Source organism: Littorina saxatilis, linkage group LG12 (assembly GCF_037325665.1).
Source record: "Littorina saxatilis isolate snail1 linkage group LG12, US_GU_Lsax_2.0, whole genome shotgun sequence".
NCBI classification, from domain to species: Eukaryota; Metazoa; Mollusca; class Gastropoda; order Littorinimorpha; family Littorinidae; genus Littorina; species Littorina saxatilis.
In genome coordinates, this window is record NC_090256.1 from 78,314,546 (window position 1) to 78,334,694 (window position 20,149).

General features: G+C 42.7%; 1 protein-coding gene across 2 annotated transcripts in view; it reads right to left on the minus strand.

Annotated features, from left to right (window-relative positions):
- The window catches only part of LOC138982851 (E3 ubiquitin-protein ligase MARCHF5-like), an 80,118-nt gene extending 63,994 nt beyond the window's left edge, over positions 1–16,124 (minus strand). Inside the window, exons 1-4 of one of the 2 annotated variants that reach the window (XM_070356221.1) lie at positions 15,712–16,124; positions 13,774–13,988; positions 12,191–12,321; positions 10,490–10,676 (exon numbers count right to left, since the gene is read on the minus strand). In XM_070356221.1, coding sequence (XP_070212322.1) covers positions 10,490–10,676; positions 12,191–12,321; positions 13,774–13,988; positions 15,712–15,746 — 568 coding nt within the window. In that variant the 5' untranslated portion in view covers positions 15,747–16,124. The remainder of the gene's footprint in view (positions 1–10,489; positions 10,677–12,190; positions 12,322–13,773; positions 13,989–15,711) is intronic. The other variant, XM_070356222.1, reaches the window with a different exon arrangement.
- Between the last annotated feature and the right edge of the window lie 4,025 nt (positions 16,125–20,149).

A 20,149-nucleotide genomic window follows, 5' to 3' on the forward strand; every position in this document is an offset into this window, starting at 1 on the left:
TGACTACGGACAAGTGCACGTCGTGTATTAGACACCCTTCCACCCCCCACACCCACATCCTCTCTCTCTCTTTCTCCCTCTCGTTTTCAGTCTATCTCTTTGAAAAGATGTAATGAAGCTATTTGTTCTCTCCTCCTCCCCCCCCCCCTCCTCTCTCTCTCTCTCTCTCTCTCTCTCTCTCTCTCTCTCTCTCTCTCTCTCTCTCTCTCTCTCTCTCTCTCTCTCTCGTTTTCAGTATATCTCTCTGAAAAGAGGGAGGGCAGCTATTTTTTCTTTGTTCATCTATATTCCAGTCCTGTGACTATTGGCCTCCGAGGCTTTAATTGTTATTTTTCTTCTGCGCCAGGATTCGACAGGCATCAAGAAGCGAAAGCTACTGAGAGTAATCAAGGTTAATGCTTTTCGTTTCTTCGGTTACACCACAACGACGCGTCTTGAGATTTGCGGCAGTCACCAAGTTTGTCTTCGTTCTGATCAAGAGTTGTAAAAAAACAAAAAAACTAGAATCTCACAAATCAAAAATGTTTTTGCCATGTTATTTTTATTTTGTGCCAGGAGTGAACAGATATCGAGAAGCGAAAGCTACTGAGAATCATCACGGTTAATACTTTTCGTTTTCTCAGTAACGCTTCAACGCCGCGGCTTGGATTTGCGTCAGTGGCCAAGTTTGTCTTCATTCAAAAAGGGTTAAAAATAGATGCTTGACTCTCACAACTCGACAATGATGTCGCCGTAATTACTGACGCAGACTGGGGTGACAGCAGGACAATTAATACATACGTTCGTGATAAAAGTAATACATACCATACATTGTATGACATACATATAAAGAATATCATATACAAATGTCTGCATCAATAAAATAGGCATTCATAATTAAAATATGTTTTTAGAAAGAAGATATATTTTCTTGCAGGTGACACAGCTCACGTGCAATGTGAAGTGCTGTGTCCGAATGTGTTGTGACAAGCGTGTAGTCGTGGTTTAAAGCACTGAAGGGTCAGCTGTCAGACGGCCGATACAGCTGTCATTCACCCTGGGTCTGTTTGACAAATGCTGACAGTTCCCTCCTTGTCACGCTACGATTGCTGTACTAAGAGAGAGAGAGAGACAGAGAGAGAGACAGAGACAGACAAACACAGACACAGAGAGATACATACAGACAGAAAGTCAGAAAGATACACTCGCACAGAGAGAGAGAGAGAGAGAGAGAGAGAGAGAGAGAGAGAGAGAGAGAGAGAGAGAGAGAGAGCGACACACACACACACACACACACACACAGAGAGAAAGAGAGAAACATGAACTCACACATCAAAGACATTCTACAGCTACGCATAACAGTAGAATATCTTTTTACACACACACACACACACACACACACACACACACACACACACGCACATACACAAAGCTTCATTGACAATACGCCATCTCCTGGAGTGCAACCACTTGCAGGACATTCCTCTCCTAGATTGCATTTCCTTGACGGTCGTAAAAATATCTTTCATAGAGAAGAAGAAGTAGAAGAAGACCAAGAACAAGACAAACAAAGGGGGGAAAAGTTGAAGAAGAAAAAAAAACGCAGCTAAAAACAACTCCAATGTGACAAGAATAATTCAGATTCTCCTGTCGAACGCTCAAGTTACAGCTTCCAATATTCCGGTGGCAGAGAGTGAAATCTCTACTTTCTTCCCCTCCTGTCTACTTTATGTTTTCATGGCAACGCTTCAGGACAGCTGTGTTGAGCCAGAAATGTGTAGTCACGCCTCAATTCAAAATCGATGAGAATCATTGTTGAGGAAAGTTCTTTTTGTGTGTTTTGTTGGTGTTTTTTAACATGAGTGATGGAAAATGATGAGTCGGGAGTCTAACGAAAAAGAAAAGTATTCAGACCCATATGTTGAAAAGAGTTTGGGAAGACTTTGAGAGTACTGGCTGCTCGTGTAAACGATCATGTTCCCCATCACAGATCAGCCCAGACTCTCACGTGTGAAGAGAGCATCCCTCTAGTTGGACACATACACACAATAAACTGCCTGGCTGCTTGGTGTGCAGAGAGCATCCCTCCAGTTGGACACATACACACAATAAACTGCCTGGCTGCTTGGTGTGCAGAGAGCATCCCTCCAGTTGGACACATACACACAATAAACTGCCTGGCTGCTTGGTGTGCAGAGAGCATCCCTCCAGTTGGACACATACACACAATAAACTGCCTGGCTGCTTGGTGTGCAGAGAGCATCCCTCCAGTTGGACACATACACACAATAAACTGCCTGGCTGCTTGGTGTGCAGAGAGCATCCCTCCAGTTGGACACATACACACAATAAACTGCCTGGCTGCTTGGTGTGCAGAGAGCATCCCTCCAGTTGGACACATACACACACTAAACTGCCTGGCTGCTTGGTGTGCAGAGAGCATCCCTCCAGTTGGACACATACACACAATAAACTGCCTGGCTGCTTGGTGTGCAGAGAGCATCCCTCCAGTTGGACACATACACACACTAAACTGCCTGGCTGCTTGGTGTGCAGAGAGCATCCCTCCAGTTGGACACATACACACACTAAACTGCCTGGCTGCTTGGTGTGCAGAGAGCATCCCTCCAGTTGGACACATACACACAATAAACTGCCTGGCTGCTTGGTGTGCAGAGAGCATCCCTCCAGTTGGACACATACACACAATAAACTGCCTGGCTGCTTGGTGTGCAGAGAGCATCCCTCCAGTTGGACACATACACACACTAAACTGCCTGGCTGCTTGGTGTGCAGAGAGCATCCCTCCAGTTGGACACATACACACAATAAACTGCCTGGCTGCTTGGTGTGCAGAGAGCATCCCTCCAGTTGGACACATACACACAATAAACTGCCTGGCTGCTTGGTGTGCAGAGAGCATCCCTCCAGTTGGACACATACACACAATAAACTGCCTGGCTGCTTGGTGTGCAGAGAGCATCCCTCCAGTTGGACACATACACACAATAAACTGCCTGGCTGCTTGGTGTGCAGAGAGCATCCCTCCAGTTGGACACATACACACAATAAACTGCCTGGCTGCTTGGTGTGCAGAGAGCATCCCTCCAGTTGGACACATACACACAATAAACTGCCTGGCTGCTTGGTGTGCAGAGAGCATCCCTCCAGTTGGACACATACACACAATAAACTGCCTGGCTGCTTGGTGTGCAGAGAGCATCCCTCCAGTTGGACACATACACACAATAAACTGCCTGGCTGCTTGGTGTGCAGAGAGCATCCCTCCAGTTGGACACATACACACAATAAACTGCCTGGCTGCTTGGTGTGCAGAGAGCATCCCTCCAGTTGGACACATACACACACTAAACTGCCTGGCTGCTTGGTGTGCAGAGAGCATCCCTCCAGTTGGACACATACACACAATAAACTGCCTGGCTGCTTGGTGTGCAGAGAGCATCCCTCCAGTTGGACACATACACACAATAAACTGCCTGGCTGCTTGGTGTGCAGAGAGCATCCCTCCAGTTGGACACATACACACAATAAACTGCCTGGCTGCTTGGTGTGCAGAGAGCATCCCTCCAGTTGGACACATACACACAATAAACTGCCTGGCTGCTTGGTGTGCAGAGAGCATCCCTCCAGTTGGACACATACACACAATAAACTGCCTGGCTGCTTGGTGTGCAGAGAGCATCCCTCCAGTTGGACACATACACACACTAAACTGCCTGGCTGCTTGGTGTGCAGAGAGCATCCCTCCAGTTGGACACATACACACAATAAACTGCCTGGCTGCTTGGTGTGCAGAGAGCATCCCTCCAGTTGGACACATACACACAATAAACTGCCTGGCTGCTTGGTGTGCAGAGAGCATCCCTCCAGTTGGACACATACACACAATAAACTGCCTGGCTGCTTGGTGTGCAGAGAGCATCCCTCCAGTTGGACACATACACACAATAAACTGCCTGGCTGCTTGGTGTGCAGAGAGCATCCCTCCAGTTGGACACATACACACAATAAACTGCCTGGCTGCTTGGTGTGCAGAGAGCATCCCTCTAGTTGGACACATACACACAATAAACTGCCTGGCTGCTTGGTGTGCAGAGAGCATCCCTCCAGTTGGACACATACACACAATAAACTGCCTGGCTGCTTGGTGTGCAGAGAGCATCCCTCTAGTTGGACACATACACACAATAAACTGCCTGGCTGCTTGGTGTGCAGAGAGCATCCCTCCAGTTGGACACATACACACAATAAACTGCCTGGCTGCTTGGTGTGCAGAGAGCATCCCTCTAGTTGGACACATACACACAATAAACTGCCTGGCTGCTTGGTGTGAAGAGAGCATCCCTCCAGTTGGACACATACACACAGTAAACTGCCTGGCTGCTTGGTGTGCAGAGTGGGATTTATGTGTTCAACTAATTTGTTCACAAATTGACAAAGGTGTCACTTCCCATGTAATTGCCTCTCTGCGAAGATAGCAGCAATGCTGTTGTCTTTCGGTATTGGCGTACATGTGTGCGAGTGATGGGAGGCTTTTTTTTTACATCTACAAGCCTAGACCGATCTGCGGGGGTACATATTAATTATGATCGCTTAAGTGCTGATAATGTGCAACATGACGTCAGAACGAGCCGCGGACACATATTCCGTTGTTTGTTTTCATTTTGCTTTTTTTTCTGAATACTTTTTTCATAACTCAAAGGTCGATTATAAAACCAAAAATGTACATATGTATACACTTGAAAAATCGTTCATTGTAGTAACAGTTCTATCACCCAAATACTTTTCTTTAAAAAAAAAAGGAACTGCCTGACGGTTACGTCGTTTTCAGACAGACACTTCAGATAAGCTTACCATCCCGAAGAAGGCAGTAACGTGCCGAAATATTGATTATAGATATAAACGTACCTAACCTGGTTACTGGTGTGTTTTCTTTTTATTTAGACACTTCACATTTCTGATCACAATCTCTTGCTTATCGAGTCGAAAGTCAGTTCCTACATCCTCCACCCCCCCCCCCCCCCCCCTCCTTCCCCGCACCCCACCCCAACCCACTTGAGCCTAGAAAGTGTATTTCCCCTTCACAATACGCAGGGCTTTCCCCAATGACCAAGCAGCACCAGGGTGAAAGTTCTCCAAAGATCGAGCCTGACGGGGGGGTTTAACGGTGAATAACCAAGTGTAACATGGCCTCTTCTGGTTCCAGTCTATGTTCAGCCACACGGGAGACAAATCACGACTACTCAGGTATTCAGCTGAATAATGACCTGCCAGTCTGAGACACCTAGCACACCTCAGTGGCTCTCACACAAAATGCAGACACACTTACAGACACTCAAATACAGACAGACAGGTACACGCACATACATTCGCATGCTGAGCTCATACGCACACACACAACATACATACATACACACACACACACACACAAACACATATATATTGGAGCGCGCCCATATCAGTAGTACAAACACACAACTCAATGGCTCTCTCTCTCTCTCTCTCTCTCTCTCTCTCTCTCTCTCTCTCTCTCTCTCTCTCTCTCTCTCTCTCTCTCTCTCTCTCTCTCTCTCTCTCTCTCTCTCTCTCTCTCTCTCTCTCTCTCTCTCTCTCTCTCTCTCTCTCTCTCTCTCTCTCACGCACGCACGCACGCACGCACACACACACACGGAGATGACTGACAAAGAACGGGAGGAGGAAGCCAGCAGCTATAAAGAGACGGCAGGAAAATCAATGGTTGAGGGAAAATATTTTGATTTATTCTGCTGCCCACCGGATACAGCCTGTGTTTGGCCAGGCAAGCAAATGATGCTACACACCTCACATCTCTCTCTCTCTCTCTCTCTCTCTCTCTCTCTCTCTCTCTCTCTCTCTCTCTCTCTCTCTCCTTCTCTCTCTCTCTCTCTCTCTCTCTCTCTCTCTCTCTCTCTCTCTCTCTCTCTCTCTCTCTCTCTCTCTCTCTCTCTCTCTTTAATTATGGATAATTTGGCTCTTGAGTTGTCCCCTGCTGTTTGAAATCTTACAATTTATCTTAATTTGTTCCAGAGCTTTAACTTTTGCGCACACATGAACACGCAAGCGCGCAAGCATACACACACACACACACACTGACACACACACACACACACACACACTGACACACACACACACACTGACACACACACACACACTCACTTACGTCTCCTTTTTCTTCTTGATAATAAGTAATGTTTAACGCCCTCACGGTAAAACCATTAGGGGCATGTTCCCGGGTTTGGCCCCGACTTTAGATGGGGGAAAAAAAAAGAGACGGGAAAAAAAGAGACAGAAAAAAGAAAGAAAAAATTAAAAGGGCCACCGCAAGGGAAGGATGGTTGTTGCGCTCTTCTTTACTCTACCCTTTGCAACTAACATGCCTCAGATCTAGCAGCAACTTGAATTCTCTCTGTTTCCTTTATTTGTTTTCTTCCCATTACCTGTTATCACACACACCTCACATCTTGCATGCCCTCTCTCGTTTCGTTTTTAACTTCAGTCAATATTTGACTGAATGTTTTCTGGGAGACTGGGATTGGACAGGGAGGCGAGCATGTGTGCGTGTGTGTGCGTGTGTGTGTGTGCGTGTGTGTACGTGTGTGTGTGTGTGTGTGTGTGTGTGTGTGTGTGTGTGTGTGTGCGTGTGTGTGTGTGTGTGTGTGTGTGTGTGTGTGTGTGTGTGTGTGTGTGTGTGTGTGTGTGTGTGTGCGTGTGTGTGCGTGTGTGTGTGTGCGTGTGTACAGCAATTCCCACAAGACTTCTGCACAGATGTTCATGAAACTTAGGAGGAGCACAATTGACCAAATCACCGTTTCTAATCCCCCACAGCCCATACAGTTCGGATTGGGGGGTTGTGATTATGTCTTGATTGAAGGGTTTTGACCTGCCCAGGGCTTTCTAGTCTTACTAAAAGATAAAAACAAAAAAATCTGGTGTGGTCAATGTCATTCTTCTAAGCTGACTGAATGTTTTGATACATGGCTTTAGGATACTTGTTTCTTCTTCCCTTTACCCTTTGCACTGATGGGACATAAAACAAACAAGTCGCGTAAGGCGAAAATACAACATTTAGTCAAGTAGCTGTCGAACTCACAGAATGAAACTGAACGCAATGCAACGCAGCAAGACCGTATACTCGTAGCATCGTCAGTCCACCGCTCATGGCAAAGGCAGTGAAATTGACAAGAAGAGCGGGGTAGTAGTTGCGCTGAGAAGGATAGCACGCTTTTCTGTACCTCTCTTCGTTTTAACTTTCTGAGCGTGTTTTCAATCCAAACATATCATATCTATATGTTTTTGGAATCAGGAACCGACAAGGAATAAGATGAAAGTGTTTTTAAATTGATTTCGAAAATTTAATTTTGATCATAATTTTTATATTTTTAATTTTCAGAGCTTGTTTTTAATCCAAATATAACATATTTATATGTTTTTGGAATGAGAAAATGATGGAGAATAAGATGAACGTAAATTTGGATCGTTTTATAAAAAAATTTTTTTTTTTACAATTTTCAGATTTTTAATGACCAAAGTAATTAATTAATTTTTACGCCACCAAGCTGAAATGCAATACCGAAGTCCGGGCTTCGTCGGAGATTACTTGACCAAAATTTCAACCAATTTGGTTGAAAAATGAGAGCGTGACAGTGCCGCCTCAACTTTCACGAAAAGCCGGATATGACGTCATCAAAGACATTTATCAAAAAAATGGGAAGAAAACGTCTGAGGATATCATACCCAGGAACTCTCATGTCAAATTTCATAAAGATCGGTCCAGTAGTTTAGTCTGAATCGCTCTACACACACACACAGACAGACACACATACACCAGGACCCTCGTCTCGATTCCCCCCTCTATGTTAAAACATTTAGTCAAAACTTGACTAAATGTAAAAAGTAGTTAGACTGGGCTCTCTCACTCTCAGTCTCTGTGGGTGTGTGCATGCAAGCGTGCATTCATGTCTGTAAAATGAAATAACAGGCAACTGAGAGGAGGAATGGTGCAACAGAGAGACATGGTGCAACAGAGAGGCCAATCACTGAAAATGACAGCGTCTGAGCTTACATCCAATTGCCCAAAGGTACCAGTACACGTTTATTGAGTTAGACATTTTGTCCAAGCGGGCTTTAAAGCATAATGTTAATATACAGTGGAGCGGTCAACCCACCTTTTGAGAACTCTAAACATCTGAGAAAATGAGGTCTTAAACAGGAGGGAGTCTTAAAATGGAGGTAATTTTACAGAGATTATGAACTGAAAATCTGAGAAGGCAAGGTCTAAACAAGTCGCGTAAGGTGAAAATACAACATTTAGTCAAGTAGCTGTCGAACTCACAGAATGAAACTGAACGCAATGCCATTTTTCAGCAAGACCGTATACGCGTACGAGTCGTAGCATCGTCAGTCGACCGCTCATGGCAAAGGCAGTGAAATTGACAAGAAGAGCGGGGTAGTAGTTGCGCTAAGAAGGATAGCACGCTTTTCTGTACCTCTCTTTGTTTTAACTTTCTGAGCGTGTTTTTAATCCAAACATATCATATCTATATGTTTTTGGAATCAGGAACCGAGAAGGAATAAGATGAAAGTGTTTTTAAATTGATTTCGACAATTTAATTTTGATAATAATTTTTATATATTTAATTTTCAGAGCTTGTTTTTAATCCAAATATAACATATTTATATGTTTTTGGAATCAGAAAATGATGGAGAATAAGATGAACATAAATTTGGATCGTTTTATAAATTTTTATTTTTTTTTACAATTTTCCGATTTTTAATGACCAAAGTCATTAATTAATTTTTACGCCACCAAGCTGAAATGCAATACCGAAGTCCGGGCTTCGTCGAAGATTACTTGACCAAAATTTCAACCAATTTGGTTGAAAAATGAGGGCGTGACAGTGCCGCCTCAACTTTCACGAAAAGCCGGATATGACGTCATCAAAGACATTTATCAAAAAAATGAAAAAAACGTTCGGGGATATCAATGCCAGGAACTCTCATGTAAAATTTCATAAAGATCGGTCCAGTAGTTTTGTCTGAATCGCTGTACACACACACACAGACAGACAGACAGACAGACAGACAGACACACACACACACATACACCACGACCCTCGTCTCGATTCCCCCCTCTACGTTAAAATATTTAGTCAAAACTTGACTAAATATAAAAAGGAGGAAGTCTTAAATGGGCGCGGGGGGTCCACTGTAGCCGCCTTTCCTCCATAATCTGTGCCATCCCACCACAAAACAATTCCAACATTTTGTATTTATCCATATGCATGAAGATGCAGCATATGCAGCGTCTATTTTTATTAGGATTACCCAAACATACTTAAATGTTTGTTCTGTGCCAATACAGTAAAAAATATGTCAATAAAGCGACAGCTTGAACTGGAATGAAATATTCCTCTTTTGCCAAATGATGAAAACAACAAATTCTATCACACTGAACCACATGATCGCACTTGACGTGCCCCTTTGTCAAGCTTGTGAATCACAACTCAAGCTTGTTCTCATGACCAACCAAACTCAGTATGTCACAATATCTGTCACATATACTGCACAACATGCCCAACATGACATTGTTAATGTCACAAGAAGACAAAAGTTTAAGCAACTATGATTAAGCCACTGTAAATATTCTTCTTATAACTTCTCCAATAAATAAGAGAGTAAGCATGTTTTATGGAGAGAAATGGAATCAGTGAGGGTACGGGGATTGACTGATTGATGGATGGTATCAAAACCGTTAAATGGACTGACCGACTCAGACCGATTTGTTGATTGATGGACTGATTGACTGCCTGGACCAGCGATGTGAGGTTATAAGCATTAGCCTAGTCTTGTAACTAGTCCTAACAAAACCTACAATGTATCCATTCACAAAGTCAAAGGTAGCATACTCATTGTAACCAGCACCGTGCTACACAGCTCCGACTGAGTTAGAAACTGAATCATGTGTAAAGTATCTGATTAAAGAAACGCTCATGCACAGGACACATGATGTACACATGACTATCATCTGTGACGTCACTGACGCACAGAGCAATGTAGTGCACTGACTGGTCAAAAGTTTGAAATCAACACGCAGCGTGACATGCTATTTTGGAATAAGGACAGGTTCTCTTTGCGAAACAGAGATCACAAAACATGTCACCGATTGGACCGTATGAAAAACAATCTTGGCCAAATCATATATTGTGGCACATTGTGTGACAAAGTAAATAGCAGTCAAACTGTTGCATCTGAAAAGTGAAACAGGCTTTACAGGCTCTTTGTGCTCTGAAGTTGGGAAATGTGTGCATGCGTGCAGACAGGGGGTGTCAAGACAAATTTCTCGATTCTGTCAAATCAACAACAACAACAAAGAAGAAAGGAAGAAACATAGAAGGAAAGAATAAAAGAAAGAAACGAAGAAAGAAACAAAGAAACAAAGAAGAAAAAAGTCCCTTTTGAAAGGCAGCTTTACCATCAGGCCACAGGTAGTTGATAAGCGGCAGCTTTGCAGAATGTTTCCTCCACAGACGCAATATATAGTCTTCCCATCGAACCATCTTGCCCAGAATCAGCATGACAGGGATTGTGGGAAGGCCAATCAAAAGAAAAAGGGGGTCAGCTCGCTCCATCACATTCAGGCCTTCTTTGTGGCCCAGCACCTGTGACAGGAAAAGAATAGCGAAAATTATAATTATCATAATCATTCTTCAGACTACAAGGCTCTACCAATTACATGACACACCCGCTCATTTTTTAACAAAGAAGTCTGTGTTCATACACAAGTATCACATTTAAGGCGCACTAAATAATGAAAGAACAGCTTTCTGTCTTGGTCTATTTTTTATGTCCGATTTGGTGACAAACTGACAACTGCAAATGTGATGCAGGAAAGGTTGGGTGATAAGGACCAGTGGACATAAACAGAGCATGGAAAATCAATTCAGTCACAAATTAGATGTAATCGTTTATAAGACTCAACATTCCGGGAATTATGATACGATAAATGTTGTATGTGAATCGATAGCCTTATCACAGAATCCTGTTTATAAGAAAAAAGAAAAAGAAAAAAAGAATAAAGAAATGGGTTGCAAAAGAAGTCATTGAAAACACAAGGTAGTCTACAACTTAAATAACCTGGCTGGTATCTAATAGGGAAAGCTGTCAGTATGTGCTGCGTGATCATCATGTCAACCATCACAGATCTGCAAAATGACAGCATCCTTCAATTTCAACACTTACGAAAAGTCCACAGCCTGGTTGCGTTGTGTCACGGTGAGCAGAGTTGCAATTTGCGATGAATAAATTGTGCATATATTACTATCATATTTGTTGACACTCATGAAATTAATTCAACAAAATTGTCCTACTGTGCACAGAAAGTAACCAGGCTTTTGAATTTGGCGTGTGTTTACGTTGCAGAATCAATTCAGGAGAATAAAAGACGTAGAGCATGGCTACATGAGACCCTCCTGCAGGAGAATAAAAGACGTAGAGCATGGCTACAAGAGACCCTCCTGCAGGAGAATAAAAGACGTAGAGCATGGCTACATGAGACCCTCCTGCAGGAGAAGCTTTTTTCAGCCTGGGCTGATGCACAAACCAAAACTGGGTGCCTTCCAACAGTCAAAGGTTCTGATTGGTTGAAATTGAGATTCGTTGTGATTTCTTCAACTAATCAGACCTTGTGTCTTGGTACCACAAAGTTGGGTGGCTCCCAGTTTAGCTTCGTGCCCCTCAGCCTTAGCAACTTGCGTATACAGGTGTGGACATCTGAAGAAGCGAACGAGGAAGAAGGAGAAGTTGAAGTAATGTGTAAGTCTTAGGCCAACAAAAAAAATAGTCTGTTTACGGTAACCCAACCGACCCTATTTTTTTCGCGCGACCCTAGACTTTTTTTGGGCATTTGGGGGAAAAGAAAAAAAAAAAAAAAAAAAAAAAAAAATCGCAAAATAACGTCAAAATGTTTTTTGGGAGAAAAAAAAAAAAAATAAATAAATAAATCCCGACCTACCGACCCTATTTTTTGGGCCTATGTTACCGTAAACAGACCTCTTTTTTTTTTGGCCTTATCCCGTGTGAAAGTTTGGACAGATCTGTGCTGGTAAATGTAATCTGCATGCATACATGTACACAGGAAGGACAGTGTCTTTAATGTTTGGAAGAAACATCTTACCTGCATAACTGTGACAGCTCCATAGGTGACTGCAGTCCAGTACACAGAGCCAATGAACATACCACCCGCTACAAAGGGACACGTTTTGTAGATGATCTTGTCAGCAATGTCCATCAAATAGACAACTGGCCCTGTGGGTATACAACAATCAATTAATGTTTTGCTTAAAACAACACCAGACCGGAGAATCCCTGTTTTGCACTTGGAGTATCATCAAATAAACTTGATGTATTTTCAGGAAAATGAGCGTACTCCATACAGCATTTGAACATTCATGATTCAAACATGCTTCACACGCATCCGTCACACCGTTAATTAAGTTTACCAATACATTTAAAACAAATGCTTCTTTCAATGTTTACTGACAATAACTGTAATCATGTGTCAAAACACTGGATCGGCTTCGGGATACACTTGTAAAGAAAAGTAGTCAAGGAATTTTCTCGTCGTATTTTTTTGCACTGACCATACTAATCGTATTCTAGACAATCATGCGTACAAAATACGGTTTGTTTGTTCGTTCATGGGCTGAAACTCCCACGGCTTTTACGTGTATGACCGTTTTTACCCCGCCATTTAGGCAGCCATACGCCGCTTTCGGAGGAAGCATGCTGGGGATTTTCGTGTTTCTATAACCCACCGAACTCTGACATGGATTACAGGATCTTTTTCGTGCGCACTTGGTCTTGTGCTTGCGTGTACACACGGGGGTGTTCGGACACCGAGGAGAGTCTGCACACAAAGTTGACTCTGAGAAATAAATCTCTCGCCGAACGTGGGGACGAACTCACGCTGACAGCGGCCAACTGGATACAAATCCAGCGCGCTACCAACTGAGCCACATCCCCGCCCCACAAAATACGGTGAAATCGTATGGTTCCCAGGTCTGCAACACAATTCGTCAACCTTTTGTCTGTGCCTGACCAAAACACTGACATCAGAATTGATCTCTTATCTTGTTGATCATAAGAAAAAATATTTGGTTCTTCATAAAAACAGTCAACTAAGCTCTTCAATATAAAGAACTTTGAAAACACCTTTCTCAGCTTCTACAAAGACAGCGTGGACTTACGACACGTTAAAACTGTAAACAGATAAATCTACATAAGCTAAACAAATATTGTCATATATATATCAAAGTTGGCATGACAGGGATCCTTACAGATGAGCCGCTCAGAGCATACCAAGAACAGGAGGTTCATATTCTTACATTTACTTTCAGAAGGCACATACCTCACCAACAGGTAATCCGAGGAACACTCATGTGGATGCAGGGCCAACTTTTGGAGCCATTCACAAAAATGTATGGTCATATCCATTGGATTAACTCTCTAAATTTGCATTGATGCAGATTCATCAGATCATTTTCTGAAAAGACCGATTGATAGGCATGATAATGGAAAGTTAATGCTTCCCGGGACCGGCTCTTTTGAGATTTAGTGCATGGCAAGACCCCTCCATGAATTTCTGGTATGTTTTTTCAGCTTCTCATGCATACAGTACACAGGAACGCACAGTTTGGGGAACCCTGCATGATCAAAAGAAAAAAAAAGAAAAAAAAATGTAATCATTCAAAAACCCACCGTACTGACCCAGCTTGGGGAAAATGATGATGTATTCTGTATTACATTGTGGACATGCTACTTTGGCTGTGCTGTTTCCCTTCTGCTTCTCATCCACCCAGCGTTGTAAGCAGCTCTGGTGAACCCACTTGGTCGTCCCACGACAACGACAGGGCCGCACCCACGCTGCTTCTGTGTCATCCTCTTCTGTGGCGAAGCACACCCAGCAGGATTGCCTGCAACAGTCAGGCAAATTTTGTTCTCTAGACTTACATTCTGCACTTTGTTTTTATTTGCTACAATTTCTTTTGTTCCAAACATGTGTGTATATATATATATCATAATATCTCCTGTTTAAGAACCCCAAATCTTGTCTTAAAGGTCCTTAAATTCGCAGAGGTTAAAACCAGACGATTTAATAAAGCAGTTTTAAAATCGGGAAAGCCTTAAATCGGGGGATCTCAAAAGGGTCTGAAAGTCAGTTGGCTTCCTTTAATGCAAGGGTGGCCAAATCCACCGCCTTGTCGCCAGGGGCAAGTAAAATTCTATCATATATTCCTTGATGTCTGTCACTGTCAGAAACAGAACTCAGGCTTCAGTGATGAGAACACTACACATCTGCAGATGTAGCTCAAACAGATTGACATAATCTGATCATCATACTGACTCATCCATAGGGTTCATGTAATTTGTAAAGCTGAGCTAGGCCACTAAGCAAAGACTTTCTGGATAGCAACTTCTCAGCGCATTAATTGTTCAAGGGTACAGTGTATTCTGATTGAATGATATGCACTCCAGTTTGGAATCTCAACTTTGACACTCTGTATCTCTTGTGGGTAGTTGTGATTTTCTGTTGATAACCACCAAACCAGCAATGGCGTGGTTTTATGAGACATTTTGTCTTTTAAAAATGGCAGTGGCTACAGTTATTGAGTTGAGCCTTTTTGACAACATATGCCGGCTCAGCCATTTAATGTGTACGCCACTTTACAACAGGTAGGCTTCTCTCTCTGCTGTTTTGTGGTCGTATACCTATTCTGGGACTCTAATGTCAGCCGTTCTGTGATGAAAGAAGTTACTGCCCCTGTCCCATTAGCATTTTGCAAGAAATACCTGAGTTAAATGTTGTTAACTTACTCAGCCCTGAAAGTCCAACAAATGGTGCATTAGCCTTTGGCTAGTGATTCTAAAAATATACTAGCCAGAGAGCAAACTTTACGAGCCAAACCAGCCATTCTTTTCAGCAGCTTAGTTACTTTACGAGCATTTGACGATTATATGAACATTTATACTCGCCAGTTACACGTTTCTACTCACCATGGCATGGCAAGTAAAATACTCACCAATTTCTGGCCTGTTACTAATCGTTTTTCGTTTCTGTTCATCGCACCACTTATCATTAAGAGAATTTGACTCAAAGCTCAACAATCTTCAACATGTACACGTGAGTGCTATCTGCATTAATTTAATGCGCACTCCATTTTTTGCACATGTATTCGTGCACAATCCAGCAGTACAACAACTAAAATGTTGAAACCAAAAGTGCTTCAAAGACAACAGTAAAGACGACGTTTGTTATGAAAGAGAAAGTATAATATATCGACCGATCGGAATTGGCAAAACAACTTACAAAAAAAGAAACTAAAACGGCTCTCTGTTGCGTGCATGGCTGGAGAGTGCGTATTAATATTTTCTCAACTTTGCTTTTGCTTAAAACGGATCTTACAGTTTTCTTATCTCTGACAAATCGGAATGAAGATAAACAGGATCGATGCAGTAGGACCACCGAGTTGAATAATACCACGGAGCCAAAATGTGTGGTCGAACAGAATTACGCCGTTCTGGTGTAACCATAGAATGGCCAAGCAGGATTACACCATCTAAACAAGGCGTAACCGTAGCCACTGCGCTTAAAAATAGTTTTAACTAACAAAATGCAGAGCATTTTTTCAGTCATACCGTTCACTATCATCTCTGGGCCTGCTCTGGGTCATGATGAAGACAATAAGTAGTGGAACGTGTCGTTAGAATTCATTCAAAACAGCCATAAATGCAGATTTGTTTTCATCACCACGCCGAAAGTCTGTTTGAGTTCGTTTGGTTCCTGTCCAAAAAAAGTGCACTGCAACTCCGGCAAATGATGGGGGCAATGTCACACATGCGAAGTTCTTGGACAAGAAGTCATCATTCAGTTTAACAATCGGAGATAAATCCGAACATTGTTGGTCACTCCATTATTTCCAGAAGGAGACGTTTTGATCTGTGGTGATTCTTGTCAACAATCTGTCATTTTTTCGATCGCAAAGCAAAAGTTCCCACAGCACACAAGTCAAGATAACACACCGGAAGTGACACAACAAACGGCCTTGATCGAAAGAGGAAGTTCGTATTTTCTCTTTCGTGGCATGTTTTGCAGACCCTGATAAATAGACCAGATGCAGTTAAGGTTTGAGATGAGGTGGAAATGGCCTCATACAATTAGATTGTGGTGTTTCTATGTTTGTGTTCCATGCTTCTTATTACACGAAGTCAAAAGCAGTTTTGTTTTTTCTCTTTTTCACAGCTTCAAGCATCGTCTGCTACTGACACGGACTGTTTTATCTGAAAAGATTGAATGGGAAAATAAAGAAAATAAACAAAACTCTTTCTATATGATTGATCTTTAATCAGTACAATATCTAGAACTCGGGGTGTTTGTAACACATTAAAGGGAAAGGTTTTAACAGCCTGAGAGGTAAGTTACCTATAAAACCATCGAGTTGTACGCGTTTTGAATATGCTCGTTGCGGGGCGACTAAGCTCTGACACTGCTGCGCACCTCGGACATCGACCGACAGAGCGGCCCACGATGACAAACTGCGCTGCTTATTGTCCAGATGATACATACGTTTTCAGTTTAGAAAGAATAAAACACACACACACACACACACACAATTACACACCACGTAATGCAAAACGGAAAGTTTAAGAATACACTGACACTGATTCGTTTCAAGTTTTCAACTGACTCACAAGAAGTCCGCGCAAACGGCCGCCTTCGATAACGTTAACCTTGGATAAGACACTAAAGCTTACTGTCTAATCTCTCTATCTATCTTGCTCTCTCTCTCACACTCTCTCTCTCTCTCTCTCTCTCTCAGTCTCTCTCTCCGCTTGGCTTGTCTTGTCTTCTCTCCCAGTCTCTCTCTCTCTCTCTCTCTCTCCCAGTCACAAACACACACACACACACTGGGACACACACACACACACACACTGGCATCGCGCGACTGACTTGTCATGGATCAGAGCCGCTTTGAGCAGTCTAGGTCGGAATCAGAGATCCAGGAGGATTACCGTGCCGTTTACCGGATAAGCTTAGAATTCGGTTTCAAACATAGATATCCCTAATTGTCTATGCCGGGTTTCAAACTGAACTGCCAGACTGAGCGGCATCAAGTTATGACGAAACAAAACCGTTTAAGATATGTTGCACTTTATTGGCTTGATCTTTGAAATTATAGTCTTTGATCTTCATATCGGGGTTGCTGCTGTTTTGTTTTTGCTGTTTGTTTTGCATATTTCAAGTTTTTTTTCCCGAATGTTAGCCTGAACTATGTGAAAATTTTACTTCTGTCGTTTTTGTTCTGGTGAGTAAAGATTTATTAAGGTGTCTTTTTATTTTCTTATTATATCACTTGAAAAGACTAAGACCGTGAGTGCGGTTTGAGCAGGTTTTCTATGGGTTTTTTGAGAACTTTTGACGTTCACATTATTTTAGTGCTGACTGAGTCCCTGTCACTGACGTGATCTTGATCCGAACTTATTTTGTTTTGTTATTATCAATTTATTTATTTATCCATTTATAATGGGTTGGGGTGGGATTGCTATAAGGTCTGTGTGGTTTGGATACGGCGTTGCCATGCTATAAACTAGTCGAGTCTTGCAGTGTGTAACTGTTTCAAACAACAAGCGGACTGAGCGATCAGGCTGTTCTGTGGTTGGCTGGACTGAGCCGGCTTACATAATCATGACGAGTCGAATGACTCCGGGGAATAAAGTAACCGGCGTTAAAGGCACACACAGCTTCACGTAAACCATCAGTTTCTCAGTGATCAGGGACACTGTCAGGATTTTACACACAATACAAACACAAGTTCGAGTCGTTTAAACACTCACCGCTTGAGAATATCTTAGGTGCCCTCCGTAAAGAGCGAGCATTTTTCAAAGAATTTATTTTTGCGTTGCCAGCCGGATTTACAATGAGACAAATCGGACGCCTCGTTTTGGCGCTTGATCTAACTTTTAAAATCTAAATAATAAATTGACAGCTTGTCACACAAACATTCTTAAATCATAAAAGAATAATTTTTTCATCAAGACAAGATCAGTACATTCGAAGTTTTGAAAGTTTGAAAAAAGGGGACCCGGAAGCAGGTCACGCAAGGTCGTGTTAGCCCAAGCAGACGAATTTTCTGCATAGCGCTTGCTTCTTTGGAGCTAACCGCCGCCGATAAGTTCGTGTGACTCGCAGCCGTTTGTTGTGTTTTAGATTCAGAGGTACACAATAACGTGCTATTGCAGATACAGCGAGTCGCATTGAAATCAGAAACTGACGACCAAATTGTGAAACAAAGGAAAGTGGATCACACGGGTACACGATGGCTCAGGGGTTAGATAAACCACGAAATCTGGTGTGTGGTTTACGCGAGCTAAATAGCCATTCAAACTAACTGTGTCATTGAATGCTATTAAATGCTATTGCAAGTGTGTTTTATACGGTTATAACTGCTTTTATCATAAAAAGATTTAAATCGTTCTGTAAACCATTTGAGGCAGACTGGGGCTTTAAACTTGACTGCATACACTTGACAAGGATACGGGCGCGGCATGGCAACATACTTTTGGTAACTTTGAAAAAATCGTGACTTACAGGGACCACCCCCTCCCACCTCCCCCACCCCTTTTTCGGAAGCCCCCCTACCTCCCGCCGCCCCCTTTAAAAAAAAAGTCTAGTTTTCCGCATGCTCTGTTCATAGAGTCTGTAAATTAAGGGGGGGGGGGGGGGCATAGGTGCAACAGAGCCGTGATTTCAACAGTGACCGTGTCATTAGTAACCGAGGGCAAGTCACCACTATGAGTACTGACTTTGCAGTCCAATTCGGTTTTGTGGAACTGTTTGCTTCCGTTCGCCAATCGATGGCCGCTTTGCCACTTTGTGTTGTGTTGACCTAGCTCATTATCGTAATGAATGAACCCAGTGATGGCACGTGACTTCATTGCGTGCACAGCGGCTGTAGAATATCCCCTGCACGTGCGCACTCACCGTAAAGTCGGTCAGTTTTACCAGTCACACTGACTCCACTGAAACTCAGCTGCCTTCCATGCATTTGGTTACACTGAGTACACATACACACACACACACACACACACACACACTGGCACACACACGAAACACACACACACACACACATGAAAAAGACGGTGCTGAGAAAAAAGAAAAGAAAGGAACAAAATGTAACAAGTATAAATTCATTCGCATCGATATATTCAGCTGTGCGCGAATTGTTTTATGGTTTGCAACACACTGCCTGCATGACGTGTGAAGAGAAATGCGGATAATTACCGGACAAACGACTGGCGAACGTGGCGGAACTAACCAGGTTACGTAGGGTTACTTCAACTTTCCAGATGGCGCCTCTGTCTACTGTTGTAGGCAAATGTTAGTCGGCACTGCGCTTGTCTCTTCCATGCTTAACCAACAGCTCCACAAAGGCGCTGGTTATCAAGCAGACAAAATAATAGCTCATTATTGGCGCCCACACTAAGCGAGTTATTTTCCCATTTGGCTGCCCAGCAAATGAAATTAAAGGCTATGTGCAGCTAAGTGAAAGATATTTGGAAGCTTTCAGTCCACTGAGTTGTGATGCGGCCCAGTTCTCTTTATATGACTGGGCAACTCTCAGTGCCACTAGGCCTAAAAAAAAAATAGGTGTGGTTACGGTAACCCGACCTACCCTATTTTTAGGGGCCGACCCTATAACTTTTTATTACATTTGTCACAACAACAACAACAAAAACACAAGAAAACGAGTGCAGAAAACGCAATGAAAGCGAAAGCGCCCGAGTCGCACACTTATTTCCCTGTCAAGTAGGTTTAATTTGTACACATTAGAAAAAAAATTAAAAAAAATAAAAAGTGATTGCCTACCTTCCTACCCTATTTTTTTTTGGCTATGTTACCGTAACCACACCTATTATTTTTTTTGGCCCTACCACCAATGCTACCATCATCAACAACAACAACAACAACTATGCGACGACGACAATAGCAACTACAACGACGACGACGACAACAACAAAAACAACAACAACAAGACAATGGCCGCAACAGCGTGTGCTACCAAAGAAAGATTTGCAT